Genomic DNA, 13,230 nt, shown 5'->3' with positions numbered 1-13,230 from the left:
AGTCGTTATCACACAAAATCTGTGTGCTTCATAAAATATGAGGAATACTAAAGAGCAGAAGAGTCAAAAGACAAGTCTACTCAGAATGAGATACAGAATGAAGGAAGAGAGGAATACAAGGGAAATGCACAGAATAATGATAACTTTTATGAGACTTTCACTCACCAGCCTGGATCCTTCATAAATATAAACTGTATAGAAAATAAAAGAGCAGCAAAGAGAAGAGACAGGTCTGTGTCTGTCATAAAATATGAGCAAATAATTCCAACTAGGCTTGACAAAATAAAAACAAAAATAATTGAGCCTAGTATAGCTGTGGGAAGACACAATGTCTAGAGTAATATGAACAAGTGAAATGAGTAAGTGTAGAATTGTCTTGCCAAAAGGGAATCAGCGACCACCTAGGTAGGCTTTATTGTTGCAAAGGCCACCTTGTTAACTGGTAGAGCCTTAGCAAGTTTGGAGTTACCCCCACCCCCAAAAAAGCCGTCAGCACTTAGTGCTTGGGAAGCCATGTTCAAGGGATTTTCCAGTGCCTCTTCTCAGCCCTTCTAGCTCCAATCCCTACATAGTTTGCAGATTTTCTCAGCTTGCTTCTACTTCATCTGTACCCTGCTTGTCAAACTCTGTTTTATGAAGACCGTCAAAAGGTTGCTGTATAAAACTAGAGACATCCTTTCATTTTCATTTCTTGTCACATTGGACTTAGAACCTGGAACCACATCTGTCAGGGTTAGTTCAAAATCCAGAACTCAATGACTTTAAATAAACGTCTCCTCTATTAAATGCGATTTCAGAATCTCAAACTTTCGAAATCTCCCCAAAAGAAACTTGGAGAATCAGACAAGACAAAGCAAGTGCCACTATGCCATTTGCATACCATTCAGAGTCATGATTTATAGAACTCATAAAAATGTACCGTTCATTGGAAAAAAGAAAGCCACTGATCTATGTCAAAATTAGGAATGTTGGTCTGAGACTTCAATACAGCAATAGCAACAGTTACACCAGCTTACTTTTGGTTAGTACTTAATGGCTTGTAGTGTGTTTTCGGGGAAGACCTTAGGGAATGCAAGATAAATCCATGGAGTGTGGAGTCTATTGGCTATGATGTATAAAACAAACTTTGGCTGGTAACTGTCTTTTGATTTTTCAGAGATTTTTTTTTCTCTCAAAAGATTTTTGTGGCCGTGAGCCTTCAGATATATTGCCTCAACTTGCTAATTCTGTTTGAGGAAGATATAATGCCAGGGAGGAATTATCATGGTTACTTTGGAAAGTCATGTTTGCCCAAATAACATGGCCCTCTTTAATCCAAGATTGAGATCCCCTGGATCTACTGAATCCCACTTGGTGAAAAAAAATGACATTAACTCCCCAGGAAAAAAATCACTGATCTTGCTCAGCCTTCCTCAACACCTCCAGCTCCAGCTACAAAATGCACATGCTAGAGCTCAGGGCTGCCAAAACTAGGTTTGGACTCCCCCCCTCCACAAGTGGTGAAAAATCTGCCCCCCAACCCCTGCTGCTCCCAATAATGGCAGATCAGTGAAAAAAAATTTTGCTTGGAATTTTCTCCTGGGTCCTCTTCTTTTTTTTTTAATAAATTAATTTTTATTGGTGTTCAATTTACCAACATACAGAATAACACCCAGTGCTCATCCCGTCAAGTGTCCCCCTCAGTGCCCATCACCCATTCACCCCCACCCCCCGCCCTCCTCCCCCTCCACCACCCCTAGTTAGGAATTTCCCAACTAGGAGTCTTTATGTTCTGTCTCCCTTTCTTAACTGTCAAGCTCCTGAAATTTGTTATAACTTGGTCAGGCTAGAGCTGAAAGTATGCACATTTTAGTGGACTATGTCTGGGAGACAGCCCTATTTGAGAGCTAGTATAATAGAATCTCATTTTTGGGGCAAGGGTGAAACTCTTTTGTTTAAAGGAAAAAATCACCTGAAATATTTTATTTCAATTAGGCAAGAGAAACAGAATACTATAGCTAAGGACCATGACTTTTTTGCAGACTCACTCTTAAAATTTGTCCAAATAAATTTGCTTTCTTATAATATTGATTTTCCAGAAAAAGGCAATTTGGCCATATGAATCAAGAGCCTTAAAAATATTCACGCCTATGTATGTAAATGCATAGAGAATGCACACAACAAAATGACATTACTGATTACCTCTGAGGAGAAGACCAAGAACTGGGAGGGAGGTCTTGAGCAGAGACTTTAGTCAGATGTACAATGTATTTATGTATTAATTAATGTGATGAATTTTAATAAAAGAAAATTATTCTTCCACAACTAGGACTATCTCCCAAGAAAGTATAAGATACTCAATGCAGGAAAAGTTAAGAAACTATTATATGTCCTAAAAAAAACGAATGGATTAAACCAGTTAAGAAATGCTGTTTTAAGGCTATATTGTATAATAACAAAGCAGAAGGAATTTCTGATTACATTGGACAATGTTAATAATACACTGTTAACATAAAAATATCAGGACACAGATCTATACTGAGTATAATCCCAGTTTTCATGGGTAAAAAAGATACACATGCCATCCTCGAAATGTTGTTAGTAGTTACTACTGGTTGGTGAAATTATTGTTTTTTGTTACACTTGACTGTTTTTTCCAAAGTTTCTCCATCTTGGCTTCTAGAATCTAGTTTCAACATGCTTTTATATTTGCCTTTGATCTTGTGTTGCAGGCGTGCTTGTGTGATTCGAGGCCAAGTGGTGGCTGTAGATGGAACTCCCCTAGTAGGGGTGAATGTTAGTTTCTTGCATCACAGTGATTATGGGTTTACCATCAGCCGGCAAGATGGAAGGTATGTCAGTATTGCTTCTAATCATTGGGGGGCTAAATAGTGACTTCTAACTATGAGCCAAACCAGGGCTTAGATGATACAGTGTTTGTATGTCCATCTTCCTTCTAGCTTGTATTTCAGAAAGTCATTGGTGATGTTTATTTCCTCTATTCCCCAACAAATCAAACCAAATTTCTCTTCTAACCATGCACTATTACTCAAGTCTTCTGGAAACCCTGGCCACCTGGGAAGTTTCCTAGCCTACATCCAATTCCATTTATCAATCCAGCTCAAAACTCAGTGAGATGATGCAGGTAATAAAGAGGGAGCCAGGAACACTTAGGCTGTTCTCCCATGGCAGCCTTAAAATATTTCAGAAATGAAGATGTCCAAAAGATTTCTCCCAAAAGTACAAAATTCAACCTCAAAAAAAAGATATTTATTTTTTAATGTGTGCACCCTAGACTGCTTATTTTTGTAATGGCTGCAACTGATTGACAAGCATGGCCAGCCTAACCAATTCCCTTAAGTGTCTTTAATAACTGTAGCGATTTAACCTCAATACCAACCACCAGGCTACTCTCTAAGGGCTTCTCAGGCTCTCTGAGACCCAGGAAGCAAGACCACTAAGTAAAATCTTTCCACCCCAGAAAAGGATTTGCTCATGAAAACATTTTTGTTTATCATTTAGGTAGACATTTTGTCTACCATTTAGATAGACATTTGTTCAAAATATTTGAGTCAATAGGCCCATGTGTCCAGGTTAAAGGTACCCATTTATGACCCTCAGGAACACTGTAATAATGGCCTTAAGGTGCCCTAGTCTCCAGATGTCTACCGTTAAAATGAACTACTCACAATAAGCTGCTTCAGTAGTCACATAAAGAGATGTTGGCTTGGAGCTTTATCACAGTGTGAGACTGTCTTATTTCAAGAACCTACAATCAAACCTTATTAGTCCTAACCACTTCAGAATTGTTAATTGTTCAACCTGGGCTATGCTGAATTTTTTTTTCAACTGCCTATCAAGAAAATGCTTACAAAAATTAAAGAAGCTAAAAGGAAAAGTTTTAACATAAGTAAGAAAAACAGTTTTTAAGACTTTAGTAAATCATATAAATGATTTGTATGTAAATTATATTGCAAATTATTAACTAGCCACCTATTTATTAGAATAAGCTCAGCAAAAACTACTCTGGGTACAGGTAGTCTGAATACACATACACACACACATCCATTGTATATATGTGTATATATGCAATAAAAAGTACATTTCATTTCAAATAGTCCATAGTTGGAGGTCTCCACTAATTCAAATGCACCTTTCTCCCAGCTTGATTGAATGATGAAATTTTAGTAGTTCCCTCACCAGTAACTGGTACACAGAAGTGGTCTCTCCCTTTGCCAGCATGTTTAACTATGTGCCAGAAATTGAGAAATGGATTGTTTCTTTAAATAGAATATGCCCTCATAGACATTTGACTTCACTTGGAGAACTCATGGGCCTTTAGTTTTTTTTTTAGCATATGTTAGAAAGGTTTGAGTGAATTATTTGATATTTACAAAAGAGCTTAAAAGAAATATCTAAAAAAATCTAAAAAATTTTTGTTTCCAGTTTACCGAAAACATTAAAAAAAGAACAATTTTTGTCGTCATTTTTGTGTTTTTTGTTTTAAGTAAAATGCCAGGACCCTCATCTGCTGAGCTCTCTGTAAGAACTACGTTTATGTAGATGACAGATACAGCCAGAGTCCCCTCTGGCAATAACTCTCCCCTCAGGCTCCACAAAGGGTGTAAGCGTTCAAAATCTGTGCCCCAAATGCCAAGCAGACTGTCCCACTGTCATCTCCTGGACATAAAGTGACAGTGTGATGGGAGTTTCCATTTATATGTTTCTGCTTGTTGCTCTCTCAGACTGAGTACATTTCGAAAGCAGAGTATCATAAGGAAACTATATCTGAGAGCAAAAGGATTACAGAAAGGCTGAGATTAGCATTTAAATACCCAGTAGACAGAGTGTGTCTGTCTTACAGTAAGATGCTGTAAGGGGCCCTCTGTCTCCAAGTCTCAGTCCAACCTGTCTGCCACCTTGCCTGTAGTTCCCACCAATGGAATCACTGCTTTGGGTTAAGCTGTTGACTCTAAAAGTTCCTGTTAAATGCAAATATGTTATGTGGGATGTAGAACTAATTGCTCCCATTATCATCCATTTGCACAAGTTAATTGACAACTTCCCCTAGAGAACCAGGAAAAGTCTAGGTCACAGGACCAAAGTGATGTATAAAAGGCGAAAGGAATGATGGGAATGGAAGAAGGAGACCTCTAAAAGTAAGAAGAGATTAGACATGCAGATTGGGAGAGGCCGAAGTATCAGAATAGAAGAAAATAGGCAATTCTAAAGGAAAATGAATATGTATGAGTATCTACTGTACGCCAGGCATTTTCATAAGTGTTGATCTGTGTCATCCTCACGACAAGTTTATAAGATAGGAAGCATTATTATCATCCTCCCCCTCTGGCAGGTGAAAAAACGTATCCAAATTAACACAGCTAATAAGGGCCGAGCCCAAAATTTGAACCCAAGTAATCTGGCTCTTATCTTCTATAATTACCCACCTTCAACTTAGATTATATAACAAGTGCGCAGGAAAGCTTTGAAAGAGAACTTTTTATGTTATAGTTTAGCCAGTGATAAGAACAATAGGTGAAGCGCTGACCTTAGAAGATTCTTGAGAAGCATTAAAGGTCTCAAGAACTTTGGAAGACTTTGGAAAATGAACAGGGAGTTCCCTCCCTGTTCAAGTCCAGAGTTTGTGGATTTATGGATACCATAAGGCAGAAATAAGCATTTTGCATTGGCCTTAATAGTCGTCCATCTATGGGTAGGACTGCTCTGACTTATTATAGATTGACAGGTAGGTCTTCAAACAAATATGTCCTCTCCCTTGGGTCTTTTATACTATCAAATGACTTGATAACCTGTTCTTAATGACCCATGCCAATGAAAATCATTTGTGGTGGGGGAAATCCCAAAGAATTAATTATTCAGGGAACATGCAGCCTGGCACTGGAATATGTAGATGGAATTTTGGCCACAGATACACCTTCCACCTCTATGGCAATTGAGTCAGTCTGACTATATATCAGTAGGTGGGAAGAGGAAAAATCAGTCAAGGTTCTCCAGAGAAAGAGAAGATCTGTGTGTGTGTGTGTGTGTGTGTGTGTGTGTGTGTGTGTACATAGTATATATGAGAGAGAGAGAGAACGAGAGATTTCAAGGAATTGGCTTATGTGATTGTGGGAACTATTAGGTTCAAACCTATAGTGGCTGGTAAACTAGAATCTCTTAGGGAAGGAGTTGATGCTACCTCTGTAGTCTTGAAACAGAATTCCTTCTTCCTCAAAGAAACTTCAGTTTACAGTCTTTCAACTAATTGGTTCGGGCCCTCCCACATTATCAAGGGTAACCTCCTTCACTTAAGGTCAACTAATTGTAGATATTAACCGCATCTACAAAATGCCTCCACAGCAACATCTAGATTCATGTCCAAATAACTGGGTACTATAACCCCACCAAATTGACATATAAAACTAAACTATCACAGGATACCTAGGAGAAGTTCCCAGAAGAACTTAAAAATCAATATCTGCTTATGGGGATAATCAAAGCGAGCCTACAGCTCTTTTGAACTACAAGAAGATACACCTGTAAATATAATAAGGCAATGGATCTGATTCGAGAAGAGAGTTAACATTTGCTGAGTCCTTGACCCTTAAGTCTTTCTTATTTACTAATTAGTAGTATTAGGTGAGTGATAGATCATATTAGCTCCATTTTACTAACAAGGAAACAGAAATTCATGGGGGTTAAATAACTAGCCCAGAGACACAAAGTTAACATGGCAGAGCTGGGTTTCGAACCCAGGTGTGTATGAAGCCAAAACCTGCCCTGTCTGCTTAATCTTTCTAGAAGTAGAGAATAATTCACAGGTACATATGTTTTTGTTTGGATAGTTTATGTGTGTATGTGTGTGTGTGCATTTGTTTTTGTTTTCAAATAAATAAGCACTTCAATTTTAAGGAGGCAAGAGCCAAGGTTTGGGCAAAGCAAACTTGCCCAAGGACATGGAGGTAAATCAGCATAGACTGTGAACTAGAGGAAAGGTCTCTTGGCAAGGAGTGTAGGATTTTCCCCACTACACTTGCCTTAAACTGCTTCAGTATTATCATGAATTCATCCTCTCTGTCTTAAATCATAAGCCACTTGGGCTTTCTTTTTTAGTTCAAACCTAGATTATTTTCTATAGCTATTGTAGTTCTTCGAATCCTCTTTTTGGAAACTGCCTTAATATTACAGTTACTTGACTGAAAAAAGGAACAATAAAAAATACAGTATTAGCCATCCTTTGTTACTGTCCATTTATCTTTATCTGGAAGATTTCTGCAACAAGACATGATTGGCAATACTATAGTAAATATAATAAATGTTATATGAAGGGAGTGGTGAGATATCCATAATTAAGTCTGATTTCCTATCATGGCATTCTATCATTGAAAAAGTGTTTTACAGAAATATTTCTTTTAATGCAGGGAATTGCTTACATCTCTCTTCTGTGGATTTTAGTTGCTTTGAATATTCTGGAGCATCATATTGTCCTTTATCCATTTTTATGATATAATAGTAATAATTTATCATTATCTTACTTTTACATAGTATTTTATGCTTTTTGAATGCTTTCAAGTCCATTATCTCAAAGACATCATTATGCTTACAGGAGAAGTAAGGTACAATCATCTAGTGCAGAATGAACTGAAATCTAAGTGTGTTATGCTCCAAAGCAAGAGTAATGTCAGATACCACATCAAGTGATGGACAGAATTGGCTTATAGGAGAGGTAGTCTTGCTTTGTCAGAGATATGGAAGGTGTTGTCAGCAGAGATGGATAGGGTCCATTACAGGCTGTCTTACAAAAGGAAACCAAGAGGCATCCTAGATGGAACCAGAAATCCTAAATGTAGACTTCAAGTAGAATCAGCAGCTGAAGTGGATGGGCAAATGTGGAGGGTTCAGGCATGGTACTGTTCAAATTTCACTGAACAACCTTCCTCTGCTGCTACCTTTTCCAAATGCCATCTCAAAGACACCACCAGATTTCTGACACTGTTTGTGACTCCGAACAAGATAGTTAACCTTTTGGCTCTTTACTTTTCTTCAGTTACATTTTAGGAATCTTTTTTTTTTTTTTTGAGGATGAATAATGTATTATAGTAAAGACACTGCTGAATGTTAAATGGTAAGATACAGCTTTGCAGAAATACATGCAGTGATTTTGTTTAAGGTAATATTAAAATTGGTTTACAAATTCAGGGTGCATATCAACTGGTGATGCAGAGTTTTTTTTTTCTCAGAAGTCTACTAGATAGTGAAAAGGAGTCATCCATACGTTTAGCTAGAGGAAATTTATAAAACAGAAATACAAATGGATATAGTTGAGTCCCAGAGGAAGGAAAGTGTACAAAAATCACCGATTTTTTAACTTGCACATTATTTTGGTTGTTCATTTGGTGAAACTGCCTTATATTTTTCCTCCTCAGCTTTGACCTTGTAGCCATTGGTGGTATTTCTGTCATCTTAATCTTTGACCGATCACCTTTCCTGTCTGAGAAGAGAACACTCTGGTTGCCTTGGAATCAGTTCATTGTGGTAGAGAAAGTAACCATGCAAAGAGTGGTATCAGACCCACCATCCTGCGACATCTCCAACTTTATCAGCCCAAACCCTATTGTGCTTCCTTCACCACTCACATCATTTGGAGGGTCCTGTCCGGAGAGGGGAACTATTGTTCCTGAGCTGCAGGTGGGTACATTGGCCTTTGACTGTATAAAATCATAGTATGGCGGGGCTGGTCAACGATGTATAATGGCTGGATTCCCTTTCCTAGTACTTCTGCCAGCCCTATAATGGGCTGCCCTTCATTTATCAAGAGAAGCCTTCAAATGTAATCTCTCTGGCACACGTTTGCAAGGTGATTGGCCAAGGCTATAGGGTGCTATCTATAGCCATAGAACAAAGCAAGATGAACTAGCTGTCATGAGAATTAAACCCCAAACCTTGACCTAATGAACACTGTGCTCTAAAGAACAAAGCTTGCTAGCTAGCTCAATAGTGATAACAGCATAATCAATGAGGTGGGACGTTTGTGGTTCTGAAATTAAAGCTCCTTAAGAAATCTAGTTTTCTCCCATTGTCTAGTTTGTATCCATTGTCATTGTTCTTAGAAGTCATGACAACGCCTCTTGTTTAGCTGTGTTTGGTAAAGGCAATTTTCAAGCATATGGGTTTTGTTTAAAGCTTTGCTTTTGAGTGTTCAAGCTTTATAGTCAGAGGAAGATGTATTTTTGAACCTTGGTATTTTATAGTCCCTAAAAAATTTTTTGAGACTTCAACATGTTCATTTCAGTACTAAGCCATTCAAACACCTATAGTATAATTTTCCCATCACATTATACATTTTAATGATAGGTAAGTGTAGAATTCACCAAAATGGACCCCAGTCACACACATCCAGAATTCAAGAAGTATACTCAAGAGGAACTAAATGGACACTCCAAGACTGAATTGGTTTTTCTTCCACCACAACATTCCCAACAGCTCTTAGTAATAACCAGAGGATACCACTGGTGAAAGACTCACAAAAAATAGTGCTCTACAGGAAAAGGAGTCCAATGAGTTGCCCCTCCTGTCTTTTCCATTGTTTTCCCTTAGAAATGAGCAAAAAACAAGACCATGCTTATTGAATGGGTACACCAGTCTCTGTATACTTGTCACTAGGAAGCGCAAGTCTTTTTCAGGGCAAAAGTTTTCAAACTGATCTAGGACTGCGTGTTTCCGTAGGGAAATGAAATATTAAGGTGGTAAGTGTCCCACTGTCCTTCACTATTATATTTCTACCACCATCTAAGGAGACAAAGCCATTGGACAGCTCTGGTGTCAAACAGCTAATGTAGAGGAAGAAAAATCAGGCAGAGTAGACAAAAGCAATTTGAGTCCCCAGAAAAAGAATGACCAGAAATCTTGGACAATATGAGATACCATGTGGTTAACAACCAGTTCTACTACATGCACTCACTTGGGAAAGGGCGAAACAACATGGTTCTGAGCTAAAAATGAGTGGGGGAACAAAAATATCCACACCATTCATGTCACCTTAAAAGTATTGACTAGGCTCTTTCTTCAGCTGGGTTTTGAAAGTTGAAAGTTATGGAACACACGATTCAGTTTTAGTGACCACTTTTGGTTAACTCCATCTGTGCTAATAAACAAATAAGTGATAGCAGTTAAAGAAGCCAAGTGGTAGCTTCATTCTGGGATTCACGTTTAGTATAAAATGTGCACAGGAGTTAATGGGAGTTATTTACTTCTCAGTCACAGGTGCCAACTTGGAAAAACCTGTTCCGAGCTATTGGTACATCAAAGCACAGAGAAATATGTAAGCAAAATTTGATTAAAAAAATTGACCCTCGAGGTCACTCCAAAGGTCCAAAGAAGACAAGTTTGATGGCATCAGTAAAGATTAATTCTAGGTAAACCATAATCTCTGTCATAAAACATCACCTCGCTGAGCCTGGAGTCCTTCCTCTTAGAGAGCCTGTCCTGAATAAGGATTACAGCAATGGTTTTATGATATATGACTTAACACACCAAACAAGATTTTGTGTATGTGTATATAAGAAAAAGACCTCTCAATGGAGCCCACAGCACTGAAATGCTTGACATTCAGTAGTGTGATCTTTTCCAACTCCTACTAAGCAATTTTTGGAACACTGTTAAAAAACTAAAATTGTTCTTTTCGCTGTCTTTCCTGGCAGGGAAAAAATGAGCACAATCCTCAGGGTTGGTTGGATGTCTTGTCCTCATGCAGCTTCAGTGCAAAATTCGAAACCTATGGTCACACAACCTCACAAAGATTCTTGCCTTGGCATCCACAGGATCCCTTTAACCTCTCTCCTTTGGTGTGTTTCTAAGACAAGAAAGTATGCAATAGCCTTATCTACCCGTGACCATCTATCGAGCCACTTGGGCTTTTCTGTCTTTCAGGTGGTACAAGAGGAGATCCCCATTCCTTCCAGCTTTGTGAGGCTGAGTTACCTGAGCAGCCGCACCCCTGGGTATAAAACCTTGCTCCGGATCCTTCTGACACACTCAACCATTCCTATGGGAATGATAAAAGTACACCTCACGGTAGCTGTGGAAGGGCGACTCACACAGAAGTGGTTTCCTGCTGCAGTTAATCTCATCTACACGTTTGCTTGGAACAAGACCGACATCTATGGACAGAAGGTTTGGGGCCTGGCAGAGGCTTTGGGTATGTTGAACTAATTCTGTGTAAATAGCAGCATTATGTTCACAAAACAGGAAATACTGGTTGCATATTAATTTGTATGTGGAAACATTATGTATGGGAAAATAACGGTTTTCTTTTATTTAAAGGATCGAAAGCCTTTTTTCATTCAAACCACTATCTTGGACCTACTTAGTGTTCCCTTTTGACACATTTTTGCTTCAAAGCTAGTTTAGTTCTCCTTTCAGGATGGCCGCGTACCAGTGGCATCACACACTCTCTGACTTGTAACTGTCTCCAGCGCTGAATATTGCCTTCTAACTGTGACCTTTGGTGTGGCGTTCTTTTGGTCATGTTTTTGGGTTTGACATTTAGACTGTCATTTCCACTTAGAAACTACAAAATTTTAACTTATAGGCATCTCCACTTATTATCTCTTCTGTCTAAGATAGTTAGACTCCATTAACTTGTTACTTCAGTAGGTTAAATGCAAAAAGAAATCATCTCACCTTCCTTGTCCTTTTAATTTTCTTTTATTTCAAGACTTTAAAACCTAGGATCTTCCAGATAGTACGGACCTTTAGAAGTCCTCTGGGCCTACAGTTTTCAGATATTTAATTCTGTCAGACAAATGACATTTTAAAAAATTAGACTGAAACAGATTTGCCAACTTTTTATTTTGCCAAGTAAGAATATCTTAAAAAGAAAGAAGAAAAAACCTACTACAATCTACTACTCACTGCTACCATAATTTTGTCAAGGAGGGGGTATTTTAACATCAAAAAAGAGAATATTCTGTCTTTTAAAAATGACAGTACGCAATCTAATACTGAAGCTTAGAGAGAGAGAGAGACAGACAGACAGACAGACAGACAGACAGACAGACAGCAAGGTCTTTTTTTCTCTCACCTTGTAGAAGACAGTGAAAACTTCCTAAGGGACCTGACACAGGTCGGTGGAGCCACAGTTGGGAGCCATTGATTCTTGTGCCTTCAGGCAATATCTCATGGAAAACACCCTTGGACAGATGAGAAGAATATTTTTAAACTTCTCCAGAGGAGATGTTTTCATATCCTCCCTTGGAAGTGTCTATCATGGAATAATTCCCATATAACTGACATTTACTTTTAGACTGTGGTGTGTCAATTTCTTCCCTTTCTTTCCAGAGGAAAACTAATAGAGGTGGGAGAAAAAGACCAGTAACTCTTCTTTGCCCAAGAGATTCTCATATATTTAAATAATTAATTCATCTCTGTTGGACTTTATTAGAACGCAAGAAACATAGAATGGTTCAGATGTCCTCAGTTAGTGAGGAGTTATTGTAAAGACATGGGGAAGTAAGAAAGATCAGGAAAAGGCATCAGCAAACTGCAGCCTTCCTGAAGATACCTTATGGTTCTAGAAAGCCCGAACCTGCTTTGTCAACTTAGCAACAGCTCTTGTCCTCTCTGCAGCAAGAGGCCACTGCCTCCCTCCGTGGTGACTTGGCTCTACTGATGCCAGAATTCCTCACGTCTCCTCTGACATTAACTACCCTCCCTTTCTCTTGGCTTTTCAAACCCCACAGTCTGGTGACTTGCTATGTATCTTGCATCCAGATTACTCTTAGAGAGAATATCAGATTGTGTCAGCTATAGAGTAAACACCCTAAACAGAGCTCTACCATTGAGCTGACTACCATCAAGGTTGTTGGCCAGCCTATGGACTCCTACTTGACCCGTTTCAGTGAGTATAGTGGTTAAGAGAACAGCTCTGGAGCCAGACTCCCTTCCTGGATTCACATCATCACTCATCTACTTACTATGAAACATTGGGTCCATTAGTTAATCCCCAGCAGCCATAGTTTCTCCATCTATAAAATGGGTATCATAAAGAGAAAGCTACTTATAGCATTCATAGGTTATTATAATATGACGATTAAACAGGATAAGTAATGTAAAATGCTTCACACATGGTAAGCACTCAACAGACGTTCAGCACTGGTATCATCTTGGCATTTCTGCTGGTGGCCAGTGTATTGGGATCACAAGGTATAAAGCATGGAGGCTGCCCAGGTATTTGTTGTCTCAGCTTCTTTT

General features: G+C 38.6%; 1 protein-coding gene across 3 annotated transcripts in view; it reads left to right on the top strand.

Annotated features, from left to right (window-relative positions):
• TENM1 (teneurin transmembrane protein 1) overlaps positions 1-13,230 on the top strand; it is a 575,853-nt gene that overhangs the window by 424,931 nt on the left and 137,692 nt on the right. For all 3 annotated transcript variants that reach the window (XM_055338409.1, XM_055338410.1, XM_055338408.1), the window contains exons 16-18: positions 2,712-2,831; positions 8,406-8,667; positions 10,909-11,176. In XM_055338409.1, coding sequence (XP_055194384.1) covers positions 2,712-2,831; positions 8,406-8,667; positions 10,909-11,176 — 650 coding nt within the window. The remainder of the gene's footprint in view (positions 1-2,711; positions 2,832-8,405; positions 8,668-10,908; positions 11,177-13,230) is intronic.

The sequence above is a fragment of the Nyctereutes procyonoides genome, unplaced genomic scaffold (assembly GCF_905146905.1).
Source record: "Nyctereutes procyonoides isolate TBG_1078 unplaced genomic scaffold, NYPRO_anot_genome, whole genome shotgun sequence".
Lineage (NCBI taxonomy): Eukaryota > Metazoa > Chordata > Mammalia > Carnivora > Canidae > Nyctereutes > Nyctereutes procyonoides.
This window is presented reverse-complemented; position numbering and strand designations above follow the sequence as displayed.